Source organism: Lepisosteus platostomus, chromosome 18, assembly GCF_059453375.1.
Source record: "Lepisosteus platostomus isolate fLepPlt1 chromosome 18, fLepPlt1.hap1, whole genome shotgun sequence".
In the NCBI taxonomy this organism is placed as follows: domain Eukaryota; kingdom Metazoa; phylum Chordata; class Actinopteri; order Semionotiformes; family Lepisosteidae; genus Lepisosteus; species Lepisosteus platostomus.
Genome location: NC_142628.1, coordinates 15230104 through 15251160, shown reverse-complemented (window position 1 = coordinate 15251160; position 21057 = coordinate 15230104). Strand labels below are relative to the sequence as shown.

The window sequence follows — 21057 nt, the reverse complement described above, 5'->3', positions numbered from 1 at the left end:
ATGGCGAGACCAGGGTGTTTTTTTTGACCACATGGCGACTTTCACAGGGTTCCCGATTTTGTGCCGAGTTCGGAATTGTTTTTAATTTTGCGATGCCGTCAGTGAATTTTATGTGTTACCGAGTTTATTTGTTTAATAGCCGGTCTGAGAAATTGGGCCCGCAGTTCCCCTTTAACTGAGCTGAAATCTCGGAGGCCCCCGCCTGTGACTGTCAGATTACAGCGTTGCAGCAGGGTTCTTCAGAAGGGGCACTTTGATGTGGACCAAACCGACATGTTTTGCGTGCAAGAGTCCCTTTTAATGAAACAGGGGAAGAGCAGCAAACACACTTGCCATTATTCCACTCGCGCACAGATGCACACAGAACACTCCACATGTGTTTGGCCCTTTGTGGTGTTTTTAAAAGCCACATGGATTGCTGATTTATTACTCGCCTACTGAATGGATTTCTTTGCAACCTAAAAGATGAGAGGCTCTTCTGATAAAACCTTAAAAGCACCAACTTTCTGATGCTTTGTGGGTTTCGTTCAAAGTGTTCTCGACTCTTTGTTTCCATATGAAGAGGGTGTGTTTAATTTGCTGGTATTACCTGTTCTGCATCCTGTATGAGCTCAGTCAGCTGGCAGCTGTTAGCACTGGGCCAGCTATAGATTTTTAACATCTAAAAATCTCCAGTCGCCAGTCATTCATTTTTTTATGTGTCACTCTTCTTCAAGCATGCATGCTTCTGTTTCAAAAGTTCTTTTGAATTCTGTCTCTGATATGACCTCACCTCCTAATTACAAATGATGAGTAATGGCAGTGGATTTCAGTCCCAGGCCTTTCGTATCCTTCCAGAGGTCACACGGAGGGGTGTGTTGATCTTAGTAATAATATCCCTGTGGTTTCTTTTCCTTCTGTTCTTGTTTTGCAGTTCTGCACAAACAGCCCAGGGAGGTATGTCTCTGCTTGCTGGAGCTGGGGAGGATAGCGTCCAGGTAAGAAGTCATGCTAACCTGCATCAGAGTTTGAGTATACTGTCTTCTTCTTCTTCTTCTTCTTCATAATAATAATAATAATAATAATAATAATAATAATAATAATAATAATAATAATAATAATAATTCCTTACACTTATATAGCGCTTTTCTGGACACTCCACTCAGAGCTCTTTACAGGTAATGGGGATCCCCTCCACCCCCACCAGTGTGCAGCCCCACGTGGATGAGTTGGGGATTATTAGGAGGCCATTGGTAAAGGCTTGAGCCCTGGGTTCAATTCCTGGAGCTGTCTGTGTGCAGTTTGTGTATTCCTTCCTGTGTTTGTGTTGGTTTTCGCTGGTGACTTCCATCTCCTCCTACAGTCCAAAGACATACGTTTACGTTAATTGGCTTCTGGGAAAATTGGCCCTGGTGTGAGTGTGTGCGTGCCTGTGTTTGCCTGTGTTACTGCCCCGTGCCAAAGGGAGCCCCAGCTAGCCGCGGTTTAAGGAAGCAGGGTGGCGGGGTGTCCCACTGTCTGTCTGCTCCCCCTCAGGTACAAAGTGGAGCCGCCGGGGCTGATCAAGCTGGAGAAGGAGATCGAGCAGGAGGAGACTGCCCCCCCCCTGCCCCCCTCGCCCGTCTCCCCCTCGGCCCCAAAGTCCCCCGCCAAAAAGAGCACGGGCAAGCTGCTGGACGACGCTGTGAGTACCGGCGCTGTCTGCCCTGGGGAGGTTCCCGACCCAGACTGTCTGCCCGACCGCTAAGTCCCAGAGGGCAGTGCCACCGGGCGCTGTGTAACCAGCCTCTCCTGTTCCAGGTGAAACACATCTCGGAGGACCCCCCCTGCAGGTGCCCCAACAAGTTCTGTGTGGAGAGGCAGTCGCAGGGCAGGTACAAGGTGGGAGAGAAGATCCTCTTCATCAGGGTGAGTCATCCTCATTCTTCCTTGTCCCCCTGCCAACAACCTGGCTGCTAGTTCGTGGAATCTGTTCCCATGCTTTGGAAGCTCCGGACCTGAACATATATGCAGAGATAGGTGTGGGGAGGGAGTTCGATTTCCACACTTCCCCAGGCTCCTGGGAATGTTTGCTCCCTAGGGGCTGCCGTGAATCCTGCTGGTCAAGGAATTGTAAAAGGAGGGTCTGGCTGGCATATCCTCTCCTGCCTGTGCAATCTGGGACATAATAAAAATAATAATAATAATAATGTTGCTTTATTAGCCCTATTCAATTTCTTGCATTAGGAATTATCTTTTCGCAGACCCCAGCTTGCTCTCCATGAGACACACAGACAGGGAGAGAAGCTTGGGGTCAGAGCACAGGGTCAGCCATTGTACAGCACCCCTGGAGCAGCTGGGGTGAAGGGCCTTGCTCAGGGGCCGAACAGAGTAGGATTCCTCTGCCAGCTACGGGATTTGAACCAGCAACAGAGGCAGATCCTGCGCTGTGATCCTTGCCTGCAGATCCTGAGCCCCAGAGCCACCACTCTACCCCGAAAGAAAGACGAGCCAGGCAGGCAAACTGTGCACCAGCCGAACCGCAGTACTTGTCAGCCAAAAAAGCTCTTTCAACATGTCTGGAGGAAGGTTTGGTGACCCCCTTTCACTGCAGGTTTGGATCAGAATACTTGCAGAACACAGACCCCTTTCTGTAGAGATCCAGCTGTGGGGCTTGCGAACACCAGAGCACGAGAAAGGTTACAGCCGAAAGGAGGCTTTGGAGCCTATTTAGCGCCCTTTGCTCCTGGTTGGTAACTGATCCAGCCATTTCCTGAAAGCAGGGCAGTGCAGCTTTGAGGCTTGTTCCAGACTCCCACAACCCTTTGTGTATATCCGCGCCTCCTGTCCTCATTTTTCAATACACTTCCGTGTGGATTCCGCTTGTGCACCTCTGGTGCTTGCTGAAGTGTTGCTCCTGAATATACCCGACTTTTTCCATGCCCCCCAGGATCTGGAACGTTTGAATACAGGGTCCCTTTGAGTCGGTTCTTTTCTCCTGTCGAGCGAAGGGGTGTGCGCGGGGCGTTCCTTCCCATCCGAGGCTGTCCAGATATTCGTGGCAGTGCGCTGCCATCGTCTGCTCACTCGCCCCTCGAGACACCGACAGCCTCACGCCCTCTCAGACACATGCACGCGTCCGCCAGCCACGTCCTGTCAGACTGGGCCTGTGCTCAGCCTTCACTCCGTCTGGCAGTAACTCAATGCCTGCAGTTCAACAATTACTGGCTAATGGAGCAGAAGGCCTGCCTGTCACCGCAGGGCTGGAAGACACGCTCTAAACAAGTGAGAGAGGAAGGGCACGAGCTCCCCCCCCCCACAACCACCACCACCTCCATTCCTCTCCATCGCAGTACATGAACGCTACCGGCCCCTTAGCTATGAAATTGATCCCTGCTACGTCTCAATGAAATAATCAAGGGCGCGAGACAGATTATGCAGTGGCTCGGACAGGAGGGGTCACAGGTTGATTGGCGTTCCCTCGGTGCAGGTTTTCCCCTGTCCTGATCCTCTGGAAACAGACCCAGTAAGAGTCCAGCCTGATGGGACAAAAGGTGTCTTGCAGCCTGCAATGTAAAGAAACGTGTATCTGGATGCGCTCTGCAGTGTTTTGACGGGAGTGGAATCGGAGCAGTCTGGATGGGGTTTGGTCTCGGCTCTTCCAGTCCTTGTGCCATTGTAGGACCTAGATTCCTTCCAGTCCTCTTAATACAGAGTTGATCTGAAATTGTTTCCTTGATCTTGGTGCTCAAGATCACTCCAGCTAGCTAGAACAAAGACTTGCATTGCTGTGGAACAACATGGCCAAAGTTCTCTTTTCCTGGCAGCAGGCTCTTCCTCTGATTGGCCAGAGGGCAGGATGCAGACTTCCACAGGATGTAGAAGACCCCAGGTCTTCTGGTGCTTTAGATCTGACCAAATATTTTCATGACCTTCGGGAATTCATTCGTCATGAGACTTTTTTAGAACAGCATGTCGCACTGTAACGGTTTTGATTCCTATCATATTTTATTTTTAGAGATTTCGGTGGCTCTCAAAACCCCTGCGTCTGCTGCAGTATTTTATTTTCCTGACCAGGCTGCAGTGTCTGTTATTATATGCGTTGCTGTATGATGTATAAATCATATATTATGATTGGATATTTTTGCTGCTGAACCCAGCTTTCTGTTGTCTGCGTGGAGGGCACTGGAGACTTGCAGGAGCACAAATTAGTATTGATTGCTCTGCGTTAAGCTAAATTCTCGCTAAACCTGTTTGTAACGTACAGCCCCAGTGAACGGAGCTCCTGTTTCCTTTCCCTAACACTTAAGGAGTCTTGGTTGCTTAGTAACGTGCGGCAGGGATTCAGATCTTACAAAATGGAAATCATTTGTACTCGGCTCTGCTCTGTGTTCTTAAGGGATCGTGCCTTCGTAGCGAAGGTTTTAAAGAGCGCGCTGTCATGTCCGCCGGCTCACAGCCCCCTGGACTGTACGTGAACGATTCAACAGGAGTCTGCTGCTGTTGAAGGTTGCTGCGGGGGGCTTGAATTGCGAGGAACGCAGAAATGACAGAAAGAGATTAATCTTCAGGGCTAAGGTGTTCGTGGGGAGGGGAGGAGAGATTGAACAGAGGTAGCGCAGGAGGCCCGGTGAGACCTTCTGCTACCACGTTGTCTTCCTCTGCCTCTGTGTGTCAGGGGTCGGGGGTGCCGGGGGCGTTGCCATGGCAGCGCTGAGGAGGGAACTCTTCTGGGATCTGTCAGGCTTTGTGCCGTGCGACTGCAGAGAGACGTCTGGGGCGTTTGCAACAGGTCGGGCAGGGAGAATTCACTGATAGCAAGCGGAGGAGCCAGCAGGTGCTAGATGCCACGTGTGCTGTGCAAATATACTGTCGGTGCTGTGGACTCCCACACGCTGGCACGGCACCAGCAGTGGGGATGCAGAGTGATCTGCACTGCTGGCTCGAAGGCGGAAAACGGGGCCGGGCCAGGCTGGGTCTGCTTCATTGCAACTGCGTGAGACACAGGGTGTCGGGGAAGCGACTCTTGAGAACAGACACAATGCAGCTCGGAAGCACTGAATCGGCTTTTGGCATCCTGCTTGTTTGAGTCCCATTGGATAGTTCAACGCGGTCTGGTTTTGCACAAGGGGGCTGAGGGTGTCTGGAACAAGTCTTACCCAGCAAAGTCTTAGAAGCTCATACCCTGGCTTCATGGATGGGATGAGTAGATCAATTAGCTGCTAGTAAATAAACTTGATAGATAAGCTGATAGGCCTGATAGGCTCTCTCTTGTCTGTTACTCTGCTTAGGTTGTGATTCAGCTATGATAAGATTTATTTCCCCTTTAAGAGGAATTTTGAACTTGGCTGAAAACCTTCTCACCTCACGTAAGGACCTGCCGTTTATGAGGGTACCAGAACCCAAGACATGCGTTTGCTCTCACCATTAAGAGAGATGCTCAGAGGTTGTTGGGCTGCAATAACTCTGGCTAGATGACTGCTTTCAGGGTGCTCCTGAGCTGAGCAATTAAGCCTCTTGAAACTCTACTTCCTTCTGCAAAACACTGGTCTTCCCATTGTCTGCCTCTTCATCCTGTTGCTGTGTTAATGGAAATCAATACAGGTCCCCCTCCCACTGAGGCTGTGGGCAGGGATGCATGGTCAGACAACCCATCTGTGGATTATTAACTGCTGGTGAATAGCGAGAACAGCAACCATTCAGCTTTTCCTTAACAGTTACCTTTATAGAGAAATTTCTGTACGTCATTTTGATGTAAGGTGGCAGAAGAGCAGCAGGGCATGGCAGAAAAATCTATTTCAGAAAGCTTTTCAAATGAGAAGACGGGCTACATAACCAACATTACAAGATATAGAGAACGCTGCAGAAACCCTGAGATTTAATTTAATATTAGAGCGAGTTGTCCATTAGTGTTTTACAGTAAGGTGTCAGTAAAACTACAGAAATATCACTGGGCCAAAGACCTACTGCTCTGACATAACAAGGTGCACGCTGGCGCTTCACTTGAAATACTGAAACACAAGGGCCCCCTACTGGTCAAGAGTGAGAAGTACATTTTGCACTTCCTAGGAAGTACTTAAAAATGGAATTAGATATGTAGTGTACTGGCGATTTTGTCATCTGGGTTTGTATTTATTTCCTTTACAAACAAAAGGACCTACATGCATCGGTTTGATTGTTTACATTGTTGACCTGAAGAATTTCTTGCGTTACCGGCTCGTGTTCTGAGGCACTAGCTTGTGTTCATTCTTCTACTGTGAAATAAAGTACGCGGACAGCATATCGTCGTTGCAAAGCTCCAGAGTTTACTCGTGTCACGAAAGGAGAACAACAGACATGATCTCTTCTGCCCCAGTATCGCTACCTGCTGGAGCACAAGTGAACTGCAAAGCAGAACCCTCTTCTGTCAAAGTACTTTCATATATTATGTACATTTAATTTCAGCACACCTACGCATATTATTATTATTATTATTATTATTATTATTATTATTATTATTATTATTATTATAGTGCTTTCATATTTACTAGCATAGATTAAAAATATATTTTGATGTTACTGCTGATGAATTAGATTCATTCAGAGGCCTGTAAATCAGGGGTCTCCTGATGTCAGTGACCTCTAAATCAGGGGTCTGCTGATGTCAAGGACCTCTGCTGATTTCAGTGGCCTCTAAATCAGGGGTCTGCTGATGTCAGTGACCTCTGCTGATTTCAGTGACCTCTAAATCAGGGGTCTGCTGATGTCAGTGACCTCTGCTGATTTCAGTGACCTCTAAATCAGGGGTCTGCTGATGTCAGTGAGTTCTGCTGATTTAAAACAAATTTTCATTTCCTAAGACAACTCATAGGATGAGAGGTGATTGATAACTTCTGAGTCTTGCCGATGTTTTGAAAGGGGGAATTTCGGGGGTTCTTACTAGAACTGGGAACTCCAGGACCAGGGATAGAGATACCTGCCATCACCCAGCTGACCTGACACAGCACCAATGTGCTGGAGGGCCTCCCTGAGAAAACACACCTACTGTATAGATGAAAAAAAGCATAACCAGGATGGGTTTATTAATAGGCTTGGTGTAAACAGTCCCCGAGTGTTTTTCATTTCAGCGTCTCTTAGCAACCAAGGACAAATGGCTAGGAATTCTGGGTAGTCCGCGGTGCCCTCCCCGACCGCACGCGACTCGCCCGATGGTTGTCCGTGTGAATGAGCGGAATCCAAGGATACTCCCAGCGCGCCCGCATCATCCCGCGCTGCGCGTGTGTGTGTGAGTGACACAAGAGGGCTTTGGGGAATTCAATAGTGGAGAGGCAGCAGCTGCTTCTCGCCTTAGCCGAGCTCGCCCTTCCAAGGTTTTAATTAAAAAATTCCAGTCAGGAGTGTTTTTCATTTCATCTTTCTTTATGTGGGTGCCTTTATGTATTTATTGCGCTTTGAGACCGCGTCTCCTAGGTTACAAGGGCTGGTGTGTATCGGCTGGCCTGGAAACTGACTTGTCCACGTTTCTGGAAACGAGAGGTCATTATGCAGGAATGAGAACTTGCAATCATAAATAAATATGTGCGCGCTGCTGCAGAGGTGGAGATCAGGTGAGGTAAGCTGATTTCAGCACAAATACCCCTCTATAAATTCTGTGTCCTAAGCAGGCAAGTCTAAAAAAAAAGATGCGCTTCGATCCAGACATTAGTTTTGGTGCAGAGCTGATGTTCTTGTTAACTTAGAGCAATTTTTGGGCTTTTAATTTGCTTTTCGCAAAAGAGCGAAAAGTAAAATCAGGGTCAGTACAGTAAATTAATGGTACCCCCTGCACATCACAAACATTACAAGACTTCTTCTTCAGAAGTCACTACGGTGTGTGGATTCCAGCTCCTAGGAGAGGCCTGCAGGATTGAAATGCCCCAGCCAATCCATACATTCCACCCAGAAGGGCAGATTTTAATTGGAATTGTATCCACTGCAGCTGAAAGCATTTTGGCACCCAGCGACGTGCTGCCTCGTGACCAGGCAGACTCGGCAGTGCAGGTGTCGGCGTGACTCAGATAACTCCGTTTTAACGCCAAACAAACCGAGGAGCTGCAGTGCCCGATCGCATAACCATGGCAACACAAAAAAAGAAGCCTGTGGATCATCTGTCAGGTGGAAACCAAAAACATTACATTTCCTGCATGTTCTAAATGTGTAAGCTTGTGACGAATTCACACCCACAAAAAAAAGTCCTTTTCTTTGAAAGTACGGATATAGACGTAGTGTTTTCTTTCAAATTATAATAAGTACCTGCTGTACCCAAGCCCACAGTGCGTCCTGTTTTGCAATTGATCGGAAGAGGAAATCTTGACATTTTTGGCCCCCTCTACCCCCCTGGATGCCCAGGGGATACAGTATCCTTCTGCAGAAGGCCTGGTGTCGGAGTAGGGGCAACCAGCTTGGAGCACATTTTCCTGGAAACAGACCCCGCATTAGCACCGTGAATAGAGGATTTCCTTGCCCTCTCACTCCTGTGGTTCCCAGTGTGTGCTGGCTGGCCTGGTACAGCTCGTAATGATGTAGCTGCTCGTGAGCCAGGCTGTAAATGTAACCAGCAGCAAGCTGGAATTGGCTCGCTCGTTAAAAGAAGAAAGAGAGAGACGGGAACCTCATTATAACATCCCACACAGGCCTTTTAATAACCCTGCACTCCAGCACTCCCGAATCCACCGTGTGTAACAGCGGTCTGGCGGGCAAGACCAATTAAAAAAAAAAAAGATTTCATTCAACAAGGCACCATCACCCAGTGAGCCATTAGTCTAGAAAAAAAAAATCATTAAGGCTTTCCCCCGGCCTTTGTTTTTACTAGGAGTCTTTACTGGGAAAGAGAGATACACCTCTCAGTTTTACCATACTGGGACTGAAACAGCGCAGGCGTCCAGTTACGGCGGGGAGCTTCTCCGTGCTGGGAGTCAGACAGCGGCCGAACTCTTGTTGAGCTCATGCCCTCGGTGGCTGGGTTAGTGGGCATGGCCGGCTGGCGAGGGGGCTCAGGCAACAGCAGGGCAGTGGGCACTTGGGGGTTTCCCAGCTAAGGGTGGCAGCTCTCCCAGACTTCTTTAAATCGGCCGCTTGCGCTCTCTGGAGCGGAGTTCAGTTTGCCCACTTAAACCTAGATGGCAGCCGTGAAAGCCTTCCTATAGGCAGAAAGTTATTTCTCACTTGCAAAGCCACACACCACACTGTCACGATCGTTAACCCCTCCTCTTAAGGACGCTCCAGCCCTTCCTTGTTCTGTCTCATTCCCCGCACCTGTTCCTTATTCGAACCCCCTTCCAGTCCGCCTTAAAAGCCAGACGCAGACGATAATCGGGGCTCTACATTGAATCCCGTTTCGTGAGAGCCCGGGTCCTGCTGCGTCTGGCTCCGTTATGATTTTAACTTTCTGTTCCTGATCCCCCCCGCCGGTTCCGACCGGGTTCCAGTTCTTTATCCCCCGGATGGATCGCCTGGCCATGGAGTTAAGCTTCTGTCTTGGATTACCCGTTTGGACTTCTACATGGATTGTTCGCCCCGGACTCACTCCCCCTGGACACCTGCACCCCTAGGACACGCCCCCTGTCTCCATACCCTGCATGGCTTTTTCCCCAGTGTTTCCTCGCAAATCCGGATTGTGTCGTCTGCATAGGGCCCAGAAAGAACTGTCCGGGACACACGCACTGGATTGGACACATACTTAGGGCTGGAGCTCGCGCACGGTAGAAAGCTGGTTATGCTCTGAGCTTGCCGCCTCTGTGTTGATGACTAAACCAGAGCGCTCTGAGCCAGGCCTGCTGCCAGCAGGGCAAAGGAGGAGCAGTTTGCGGCGGTCTCTCCTCCTGCTGTGTGCTCATCAAGGCTGTTTCTCCTCACACGCGCTGCTTTGGAAGAGGTGTTGATTAAGTCCATGTTGCTTTTCCTTTCCTGTTCTCCACCTATTGATTTGCCCTCCTTTCATTTTCTTTTCTCTCTCTCTCCTCCTCGTTTTCCCAAAGCGGCATTCAGTATAAACAGAAATCCTTGGGAAAAAAAAAGGAGAAGAAGAAAAACATTTTTGCAGGCACGCTTGTGGTGCTGATATTGCTGTCAGGCTCTTTGAAAGCCATCTGTGGGGCTAAAGTAAGATAAAGATAAGATTGCTTTATTGGCCCTATACAATTTCTTGCATTAGGAATTTCTTTTTTCACATTCCCCAGCGTGCTCTCCATGAGACACACAGACAGGGAGAGAAGCTTGGGGTCAGAGCACAGGGTCAGCCATTGTACAGCACCCCTGGAGCAGTTGGGGCCTTGCTCAGGGGCCCAACAGAGTAGGATTCCTCTGCCGGCTGCAGGATTTGAACCAGCAACCTTCCAGCCACAGGCACAGATCCTGAGCCACAGAGCCACCACTCCGCCCCTGAAACACTCTTAAAAGTGTTTCAAGTAGACTGAAACACTCTTAAAAGGTCCTGAAACGAGGTTTGAGAGCAAATTCATTTTCTGCCAGTAATGTAGTATCTCTCCAGAGGACAGCAGTCCGGGATTGAAGGCCCAGAGTGTCAGGCACCCCCATGACTTCCAGAGCCTCTTCACTAGAATATCACAGACAAGAAAAGCTGAGACAGAGACATGCAGACGTTGAGAGCAAACCTGGCATTGTTGCATGATGAGTTAAAGGGCAATACTGTTGACAGCCTGACACTGAGGGGTTGAAGGGGTTCTGCTGGTGCCTTTTATATGGAGTTGCAGTGAATCACTCCTGGAGGGCCTTGTGTTTAAAAAGAAATGCTGTGCGCTTGTCGATCTCTCTTAACTACCGCCAGCCATGTGGCAGGGCGTCAGAAGGACCTGCGGCAGAGCCTAATGAGCTGTGGGTGGTCAGGTGGTGCAGTGCAGGAGCCCCTCTCAGCCGAAATCCTGCTGCTCCTGCTCCGGGCCACACTGAGCATCTCCGCGTCGGCGTCAGGCGGCCCTCCGGGGCGAAGGGTCAACATCTGAGGATATCGCCTGTGAAAAAAAGCCCGGCCGCTGACCATATAGATCCGGTTGCAAAGGCGAGATCCCGGTTTAGTATTTTCTCCTTCTCTGATGACAAAATGTTCATTCTGCTGAGCTGCTCCGAACATGCACTCCGGGGACCTTCTAGCTCCGGCTGACGCCGAGGAAATAAACGGGAGACGTAGGTATTGCCTGGGAAGCCCACAGATTGATTGCAGCCTGCGGGGCATCTTCATGAATGCGTCCTTCAGAGCTCTTGGTAAATAACAGAAATGAGGTCGAGGCCTCAGTGGGCTGTAGCTGTCGGATGGGGAATGTGTGCCGCATTAGTGCCAATCTGGGGGAATGAGTGATTGCGATGCACTGGGGAGAAAGGGGCCTGGCCAGGCTCACAAGCCTCTGTGTCCTGGTGCAGTAGTGCTGACACTACATTAAGGCCTTATTAAAAATTAATAACGGGCCCCCCCCTCCCTGCCCTCCCCCAGGCAATGCAATCATTAATACCTGCCTGCAATAAGGGACAAGGATTCTTCAAATCCGGTTTCAGCAGCACTGGAAGGACATGATTGAAAAGCATTCTCCGCCAAAACCCTATTATGTCCTCAGTCAAGGAGCCGGAGGGGAGCTGTCCTTCTGCTACAACACCAGCCTGTTAATGTTCCCACGGACGGATCAGTCTAAGCACCTTATAAATGTTTTATTACATCATACGGCTGCGGAAGAGAAATGGATTCGTTCAGAAGGGAAAATAGGGACACGTATTAATGCCCTTTATTTTTAGGGTGCTTTAAAACCCCTGGACGTGTTTTCGCCCCAGAGTTGGTGCAGCTGCCATTGTGTGTGGGCCGTTATCGATAGTCTGTACGTCAACTGTCTGTCTTTCCCATCTGTCACCACGCTAATACAGTGCTGACGCCGTTACTACCTTAGTAACGGTAAGAAACAGAGAAGAGATTGAAACTGGGTCTCGTTTAACGAAAAGCCAGATCACGGGGTCCTGGAGAAGCAAGGGTGAAGGATCTTTTCATGCTTATGTATTTCAAGACAGCGTGAGAGCGTCTTGGACTGTGTTTCTGCCGTCCCAGCCAGACTTTAATGAGCAAATCCAATGAACCTGATAGCACACCTGGCCGTCCTGCACAGGTTTGTATCTGAACCTGCTGGGCTGGGGTGGACAGTCAGCACCCAGTCAGGCCCTCCCTCCTCTCTGCGCTGCTCTGTCCAGCACGTTGCCAGTCGCTGCTGGTCACATGCTCTCGACCCCCAGACCCTTGGCCCCGACCACTGGGGTATCGTCCCGTCCAGTCTGCGCCTGCCGACGTCGGCCTTGCCACACCCACAGGTGGCGGGAGGAGGGGAAAATTAAGGCACTCGTCTGTTTCTCATTCTGTAAACAGCAGTGTCGGGGGCTCGGCGACACTTGGACGGCGCCCTGACGCCGCCGGAAGGCAGGCTCCTTCTCGGGCAGCTCCTGACCTCGCCGGGACTGGCCGCCACCCCGTCACGGGCGAGCAGCCGCGGCCCCTCCAGCGGGAGCGGGGCTGGCCCGGGCGCCCGGGCGGAGACGCGCCGGCTGCGCCGCGGGGTTTGTTTACACACGGCTCGGCTTCGCATGAAAATCAGGTTATTAGCACCCGGGGGCCCGTAAATCCGCTTGTTGTACTAGGGGCTTTAACGCGGGGGGTCAGCGCCCCCGGGAGGAGGAGGAGGAGGCGCGGGTGGGCGTGCCCGGCCTGACAGCGAGCGGATGGTTCCGCGGAGCCCCGCGGGAGCGCGCCCGCCGCGCCGCCTGGCTCGGAACCGCGGCGGCGTTGCCCCGCCCCCTCTCCCCACCCGGCAGCGGTTGCTATGGCAGCCAAGTCCCGGAATGTCCCGGCACAGGCTGCAGCAGGTGTAGCGGGATACTTCCGTAGGCATGAGAGGAAAACAATGTCAACACGCCCATCTCCCGATCCGAGTTCTCTGTTTATCCACATGCCTGAATATCTGTCTCCCCTCTATCACGCCATCTGCCTACTTGTCTTTTTATCTGTCTGCTTGTGTAACACAGGTATAAATATTTATTATCTCAACGTGACCACAGTGCATGGGAGGTGGAACAGTCTTCTGATTTCGTTCCAGTGACACATTTTGCATGCATCATACGTGATTAACGGTTCTTGTTTTTTTTTTTTCTCTTTACCATAGCCCTTGATTATTCTAGTACTGGGCTGCCCGGGCCTGTTTTTTTTTTTCCCAAAGAGTCAGCACTTTGTGTGCTGAGATCTGAGAGTCCATCTGTCACCTTGGCTGTCTCTGTCTCCCAGCCGCCCCCCCCCTTCCCTGTGCTATCCCATCATGCCTCCCTGCACTTTTCATGTCCCTGTCTCTCCACGCCAGCTTCCTAACACACAAGGCCGTGTCCGAGTTTTCTGCGGCTCTCGCGCATGACACCCGACCACGTCGCCGCCGTAGTTACCCGCAACGTACTGTGCTTTTACTGGGGTATATCACGAAAGGCTCCCCCTTCGATTTCCTGAACTGCAGTCACTTTTCCAGCACCAGCCTGCTCCCTCCTTGAAGACAAACAAAACGGCTTTACAAAGGGAAGCGAGCTTGTGTGAGTGTGTGTGTGTGCGTGCGTGAGAAGGATTAGTCCTGTTCATTCCGAAATCTCCTACTGGTGCTCAGCTGGGGTTTCGCTTTGTCCCCTGTCTTATTTTGCATAATGAGATTTTAAAGACGGCCCGATGTGCTAGGATGGCAATAATTCGCCTTTATGGAGCACGAGCACACAAAGAGAAGTGGGGGGGTATTAATATTTGATTAGGAGGTAATAAATCTAGTGGTACTTTATTCCAGAAGGAAATAAATCACACCCCAGAGCTTCAGCGGGCGGAGGGCAGCATGGCACATCCTCTGGAAGACGCCGGGTACCTCCCCTGTGAACCCCCGTTTCAAGGCAGAGGACAGCCCTGGGGCACCCCCACGTGGGCATTGGGAGAGATTCTGAGAGTAGTGGACCTGGCCAGATGACAACCCCCTTTTTTTAACAAAATCAACTTTATTGCCCAACGTTTAGCGATCTTGCAGTGAGGACACGCTCTCACATAACTTAGGATCTCTACGAAGTTATAAAGGTTCTTAAAAAGGGGCGATTGTCCATTTTCAGTCCTTGCAAGTGGTTGCTGGGGCTGGATTTGCACAATCGGGCGGGGAGGTGGCTCTGTGGCTCAGGATCTGCGCCTGTGGCTGGAAGGTTGCTGGTTCAAATCCCGCGCCCTGCAGAGGAATCCTACTCTGTTGGGCCCCTGAGCAAGGCCCTGAACCCCAGCTGCTCCAGGGGTGCCGTATAAATGGCTGACCCTGTGCTCTGACCCCCGAGCTTCTCTCCCTGTCTGTGAGTCTCATGGAGAGCAAGCTGGGGTCTGCGAAAAGACAAATTCCTAATGTGAGAAATTTTGTATATGGCCAATAAAGTGATCTTATCTTATTAAGGAGTCCCTCCAAGCCCTACTGCTTGCTGTTGTCCATGTCTCTTTTCCCTGTCCCGGCTCTGAAACTGCTGTTGGCCAGTCCTCCGCAGGAGCTCAAAGGAACAGGCTTTTCTGCCTCAGCCCCTGTACAGGGCTCCACCATCCTTTCCAGTGCTGCTGTGCCACGGCCGTGTTGATCTTCCTCCTCCCTCTGAGTCTTGCCAGACCCTGTCCTCCAGCTCCCTTGCTCCCTGCTCTGTGTTGTGCCGGATGAGAGTGTCCCTCGCCTTCCACAGTCCTTGTTTCATGAGACACACTAGCAGCCACGGCAGGTCCTGTGTCCCCTTGTCCAGACCAGTTGGTGCCAGCCCCAGCAGGATGCACTGGTGACTGAGCTCCGCTCCTGCTCCCAGGAGCTGCACGATGTTGTCCATTCTGCCCCACGCCGTTTTGGCGAAGGGGCAACTCCAGAACATGTGGACCTGCGTCACCTCGGTGAACCACATGTCCCGGGGGCATCGGGGGTTCCTGGTGAGCGAGTGTCTGTAGAGGACCTGTCTGGTCGCCAGCCTCTGGTGCACGGCCATCCAGTTGAGCTCCTTCAGCTTGTTGTCTAGGACCTTTGGCTGAGTCCTTTCCCAGACCTGTCTGAGAACCTGCAGCCTTTCTCCGGCAACCAGTTGCCCCCTCACCTCCTTGTACAGAGCCCTGTGGTTGGTGCAGAGCTCTGGCTGTCTCCTCGCCTCGTACCATTGACTGCACTTGACAGCGTGGGTGTAGGTCTCTGACTCTACCGCTGTGGTCCCGTGGACAAACACACATCGGGAGGGATAATAACTACAGCCTGACTTGTACTGGTACTGGTAATTGTGGCTAATCAGGTCCCACAGTGCCCGATCAAGAGGCTGCAAAAAACCACAGCTTGTGCTGTGATCGCAGGGGTTCAGAAATGTCACAGGAAAAGGCGATACTGTTACACCAGAGAGATGACGTCTTGTGCTCAGATCTGTCTGGTCTGGGGCCACACAACGAGGTCTTTTTCTCATGTTAGACACCCCTAACCCACCATAGTCCTGAAATAAAAGGCACAGTAGCACAGAAGTCAATTTACTTGGCAGTGAGCTCTTCCCCGATTGCTGTAGGGCAGCAGAGTGTTTGAACTTGTACGTGACCAGTGGTGGGTTTGAGTTCCCACTGCAGACACTGGTGTTGAACCTTGAGTGAGGTTCTCTGCCTCAGCAGCTCCAGCTGTAGGATTGGAGACCAGCAGTGCTGGGAGGTCATTGCTGTTAAAGACTGGCGTGCCATCCAGGAGGGGAGTCACATCATCTCTAATCTGTTTCACAAACCGGGATGAGCTGCTGTGGTTCAGAGATGGACTTCCACGATTGCTCACTTGGCACTGGCAGATATAAAGCTGGATCTGTGCTGGAAGACGAAAGTGCGGCATATTGTCCTGAACCCAGGTTCATTCCTCTCAGGCCACAGAGAGGAAAATCCCCCCCCCTCCAGATGGCTCTCCTCCCATGTACCGATGGCCCAGATCGCTTTCATTTTCCTGCTCCCCCTGAATGTAGCCACTGCAGGTCTAAAACTCCCTAGACTCTTACTGAAGAGTCTCCCGATAGAGTCCCCATGACCTGTAAAGAGCTCTGAGTGGAGTATCCAGAAAAGCGCTATAGAACTGTAAGGAGACTATTACACCTGCCCCCCACCCCGATTTCTCCCACAGATGCTCCACAACAAGCACGTGATGGTGCGCGTCGGCGGAGGCTGGGAGACCTTCGAGAGCTACCTCCTGAAGCACGACCCCTGCCGCATGCTGCAGATCTCCCGCGTGGAGGGCAAGACCTCGCCCGTGTCCAGGTCCCCCAACATCAAGGAGCTCAGCCCCGACAGCTACCTGGTCGTGGCTGCCCACTACCGGAGCAAGAAGTGATGGCTCCCCGCTCCGCCCTGGGTCCTGCGGGCCTCCAGGCCAGCAGGGGGCGCCAGCCGCCTCTAGACAGAGACACGCTTTTAATCCTAGATCGGCCAATCAGGCCCTGGCTTTCTTGTCCCAGTCAGGCAATGATATTGCAGAACACAAAACTGGCTGAAGTAGTTCCCCTCTGGAGTAATTGTATACGTACGGGACAAAAAAACATATACACGATACAGAAAAAAGGAAATTTCGATTAGGTTATTCAATAACCTATCTATACTGAATACAATGAAGAAGTCGGTAATTATTATTTTATTGTCTTCTATATTATACTGTATCTAAAAGCAGGATGGGCTATACTTTGGAGTGAGGGCGATATAACAAAGTAAATCAGTCTGGGGCTGGAATGTTTAACTGCACATTTTTGGACAGAAAAAAAACATGGGATAAGAATACTGTATTTCTGTCTCTCAGAATCTCAGTGCCTGGGAGTGAGACTGGTAATAGGATCATATGATACATGGAATGTTTTTTTTTACATACGAATCTCTCATTTTAAATGTAGCACCCTTTAATTTAGTCATATAGACCTTAGTTTTAAAAAAACAATCCTAAAAAAATCATACTAGTGACGCCCCTCATTTTATGATATATACACATTTCTATTTTGACTGTATTTGGTAGCTATCAGGGAATTTGCCACATTTCCCTGTATTCCTTCATGAGGGGCGACATTACTCTCTTTACAGCACTACTGTATGAAAAAGTGCATGAGAGAATATCTCAAGGTTCCCAGATCTTTTCATAGGGTTTCTTAGAAAAAACTGCAAATTATTGCATTATTGAAAAATATGTAGTCTGTCCGTCCAGATACAGCAACAGTAATGGCTGCCTTGGTGGCCCTGTATCTTACATGCTTGAAGGAGAAGATAATTGTTGTCTTCTATCTGTGAGAATAACTGGAAACTGTATCTGCTTGTATATGAATCTGTAACCAAGCTTCAGTACAGTCTAATAGTCTGGTTGTCAATTCATAACGGGACAATTTTAGAATATTCCCTCTGAAAAGAATGTTGCACCAACCTCAATAGAACAGTAAATGGCACCAGTTCCTAACTAATGTTCTAGTTGTCATTACATCTGTTATCCACCCGCTGGCATTGTACTCTATGCAAATAATAGTTTTAACTTCATGAAGGCTTTAGAGTTTTATCTTCTATGCAATAACTCCATTGAGATTGAATGTACCTAAATACCACATGCAGCCTTATTTAAAATCTTTCACAACAGTGAAGATGGTAGACCAGAGACTGGGTTTATCTGAAGAACAAATTCAAAACAAATCCTTTCAATCTGAAACAGCCGGCACACAGCGGTTTCAAGCAGAAGAAAACTGCTTGCTTACATATTTCTCCTGCAGGAAAGACAATCAAATGTGTGGGCAACATCACAGGAGTGTACATCTGCGACACAATCTGCGGCAAGTTTCTTTTTAATCCGATTCTTTAGTTGTTTTTTTTGGGGGGGGGGGGGGGGGTTGGCTTTTTATGCAACAACAGATTGAAGATCTTCATATTAGAATTGCAAAAAAAAAAAAGCCCAAGATACTGGACTTACTGTAGGTCAATGTATTTAAACTCCTGAATATATCATTGGAGAGGAAAGTGTTGTATTACAACTCAATAAATGACGTATGCAGACAAAGTTGAAAAAATGAATGTGTCCCTTGTCTTCAGTGTGTTGTTTCTGGACAGAAGCATGTTCATAAAATGACAGCCACCGTGTCCTGATTTAAGCAAATGAGTGAGGAGCCTCATTAACACAGCAGAAGGGTCTTCACATAAACGAACATACTGTCCCATGTCTAAAGATAATGGTGCCAACAAATTCATAATGAAGTCTGATGTAGCACTATGGATATACAGCCTCAGGGTTTTGCGTGGATACTGGATGTCACAGTGCAGTTCAGTGTAGCTTCGAAATAGCATACAGTTACTAAAGAGCTCCTGAATAGCGAGGACAAAGAGACACCGTGTTCTCTAGGTGATCAATTCTAAAACACAACTGCTTCCAAGGGCATCTTATAAGTCAGACACAGCCACGAACAGCCTTTTGGTTTACCATAAATGTCACGTTTAGGACGAGAGCGCAACGTTTATTTTAACGCAGAATGTAAATTTATAGGAATAATTCTAAACATCAACGCCGAATGTATATTCGGACGTCTGGCTGATTCACAGTTTCCCCCAACACTTTTTTTTTTTTGTCAAATAAGAACTCCTCTCCGCCAGAATTGGACCGCAGGAGTGCTGACGGCTCCCACAGTCTGTCCCCAACGTGTCCGTTTCAGAAATCAGGGCTCGGAAGCAAAACCAATAAGAAAGAGCTGTTTGTATTATGAATGTATTATCCTGTGGCTAACAGCTATAATTATCATCCTCTTGAGAGGCTTGTTCAGAAATCTACCTGACGTCTTCAGCGGGTGAGAAACAGATGACGCAGCCTTGTGAACGCTCCCCTCTGACAGGTGCGTCATAGGTGTTTCAGGAAACGGAGAAGAAAGGCGACAATTTCAGGGTTACAGCTCACGGACGACTAAGTGCTTTTAACAGCAAAGGAGGAAACGGTCTCCTCTTCCCAAAACCTCTGGGAAAATGACGTTACATGGCAAAAACAACTTATATCCCCTTCGAGGTATCCGCTGGTCACGATCTCAGTCTGCAGCAGAAAAGGTTTAGCACGGCCCCATTTCTGTACCAGTGTACAAGCAGGTGTACGACATCAGGGCGCAGTAACAAGTTGCAAGAGCTCGTTTTGTAATTGAAAATGTAACACAGGTTTTAAAATGCCCCCCCCACACACAGACACAGACTTTTCTACAGGCGCGCCAGGAGAATGAGTTAAAACGCGAATAAAAGGCCTCACGCACGCTTTAAATTGCAAAGACCGCATTATAATGTCAATACACGGAATTAAAAAAAACAACTGTCGTGAAATGGGGAAAAAAAGCTGGCGCTATCGGTCGAAGAACTTCATCAGACCATTCAGGATGCGGAAGCCCCATCTTTCTTTATGTATTCTTAAAACAAAATCATTTTTCTTTTCCATTCAGAAATACACGCAGACCTGCTTCGAAGCTGTTCCACTACGTACGACAGGAAGCCTTCCCGTGTTATTTTTTTGTCTTTTTCTTTCTCGCATTGTTATTTTAATGTTTCTCAGCGGGCCTGGAGCGAGTGGCGCTTCTTCTGGCGAACAGGTGCTGAGTGGGACTGGTGTGATTGCGACTCGTTAGGCTCGGCCGCCTTGGTGCAGCGAGCCAGGCGTGAGGCCGGCTGATCAGGGCTGGCTGGGCTCTAATTGGCGAACGGGCAGCACCGCGGGGGCACGTCTCAGCTGTGGACTAACTCCTGTCACCTCCCGCCCCACGCCCGGCCGGCCGGCTGAAAACACTGAAACACTGAAAACTGAGAAGAAAGAGGATGAGCGTGTGGTCTCTCCAGCGTCCAGATTGTACGACGACGCGACAGGCATTAACTCACAGAGTTCTGTAACACGGCTTGTCAGTCCGTCCATTGCAAGCACCGAAGGTCTGCAGCGACTAAAACAAAGCTCATATTCTTAAAAACAAAACCTCGCAAAAACAGTACAGAAGCTGTGACAGCTGACCGTAGTCCTACACTGCCACCTAGTGTTGAGAGCCTGGGATATGCTTCCGCTATTCCTGTGACGGGGCGGTGTTGTGGTCTTATTGTAGAAGTTTATACCGCCCGCAAGCTGCTCAAAAACTATCGCTTCCACCAACGAAAGGATCATACTCCGTCGTTTCCGTCACCTAGCATTTTTAAAATGGGCTCTAAGCGCTGTCATTATTGTCACGCTGTTTGGGGCAAAGGAACCTGGGTACATTCTGCAAAGGGACTAGAAGTTCATCCCTTTCCTCACCGTTTCAATCCAGTTCAGGGTCGCAGCACAACCAGAGCCCACCCCGGCGTGCCACGGGCGCAACCCGGCGACTCACCCCTGACACCCCACTGAAGCCCAGCAGCTGTGAGTAAAAAAAGGTGCCGTCCTTCAGATGAGATGTAAAACCGAGGTCCTGACTCTCTGTGGTCATATATGTTAGGGTGTAGGGGTGTTACCCCGGTGTCCTGGCCAAATTTCCCCCTGGCCTTTACTAGTCATTGCCTCCTAATAACCCCCCTCTCTGAACTGGCTTCATCACTCTGCTCTCCTCCCCACTGAGAGCTGGTGTGTGTGAGAGGACTGGAGCGTCATCCAGATGGGGCTGCACACTGGTGGGGGTGGAGGGGATCCCCATGGCCTGTAAAGAGCTCTGAGGGGAGTGTCCAGATATAAGTGTAAGGAATTGTTATTATTAAGGCTGGATGGGATGCCAGCCCATCACTGAGTACAAGTTAATTCTTTTCTGGGAAAACTGGCCCTGGTGTATGTGTGTGTCTGTGTCTGGCCTGCGTCGACTTAAGCTTGTGCCTTATGAGGAAAGGATCCAGCGATGCTGCTGCCCTGAATTGAATGGTTAGAAAATGGCTGGAAAGTGCTCAGATGTGTTAATACTCATTTTTCTACCTCTAAACAATGAATTGGTGAAGCCAGAGCACAGAGCTGTAGTCTCATCATACAAGGTCAAGAGGATGGAAAGATCTGCAAATTTCAAAATACCATTAGCAGCGAGTATCGCACAGGACTCAGAGTAGTGCTGTAGCTCTCTTCTTACCTG

The 21057-nt window shown here is 49.7% G+C and overlaps 1 protein-coding gene and 1 long non-coding RNA gene across 3 annotated transcripts in view; one reads left to right on the top strand and one right to left on the bottom strand.

The window, feature by feature from the left end:
- Window positions 1–18030, top strand: part of gas2a (growth arrest-specific 2a) — a 44157-nt gene extending 26127 nt beyond the window's left edge. For both annotated transcript variants that reach the window (XM_088611459.1, XM_088611461.1), the window contains exons 5-8: window positions 914–977; window positions 1516–1663; window positions 1780–1887; window positions 16125–18030. In XM_088611459.1, the coding sequence (XP_088467585.1) occupies window positions 914–977; window positions 1516–1663; window positions 1780–1887; window positions 16125–16331 (527 nt within the window). In that variant the 3' untranslated portion in view covers window positions 16332–18030. The remainder of the gene's footprint in view (window positions 1–913; window positions 978–1515; window positions 1664–1779; window positions 1888–16124) is intronic.
- LOC148645751 (uncharacterized) lies at window positions 17843–20734 on the bottom strand. Its single transcript, XR_015928164.1, has 2 exons — window positions 19859–20734; window positions 17843–19783 (listed from the first exon to the last, which is right to left on the bottom strand). It is a non-coding gene; the product is annotated as an uncharacterized LOC148645751 (long non-coding RNA).
- Between the last annotated feature and the right edge of the window lie 323 nt (window positions 20735–21057).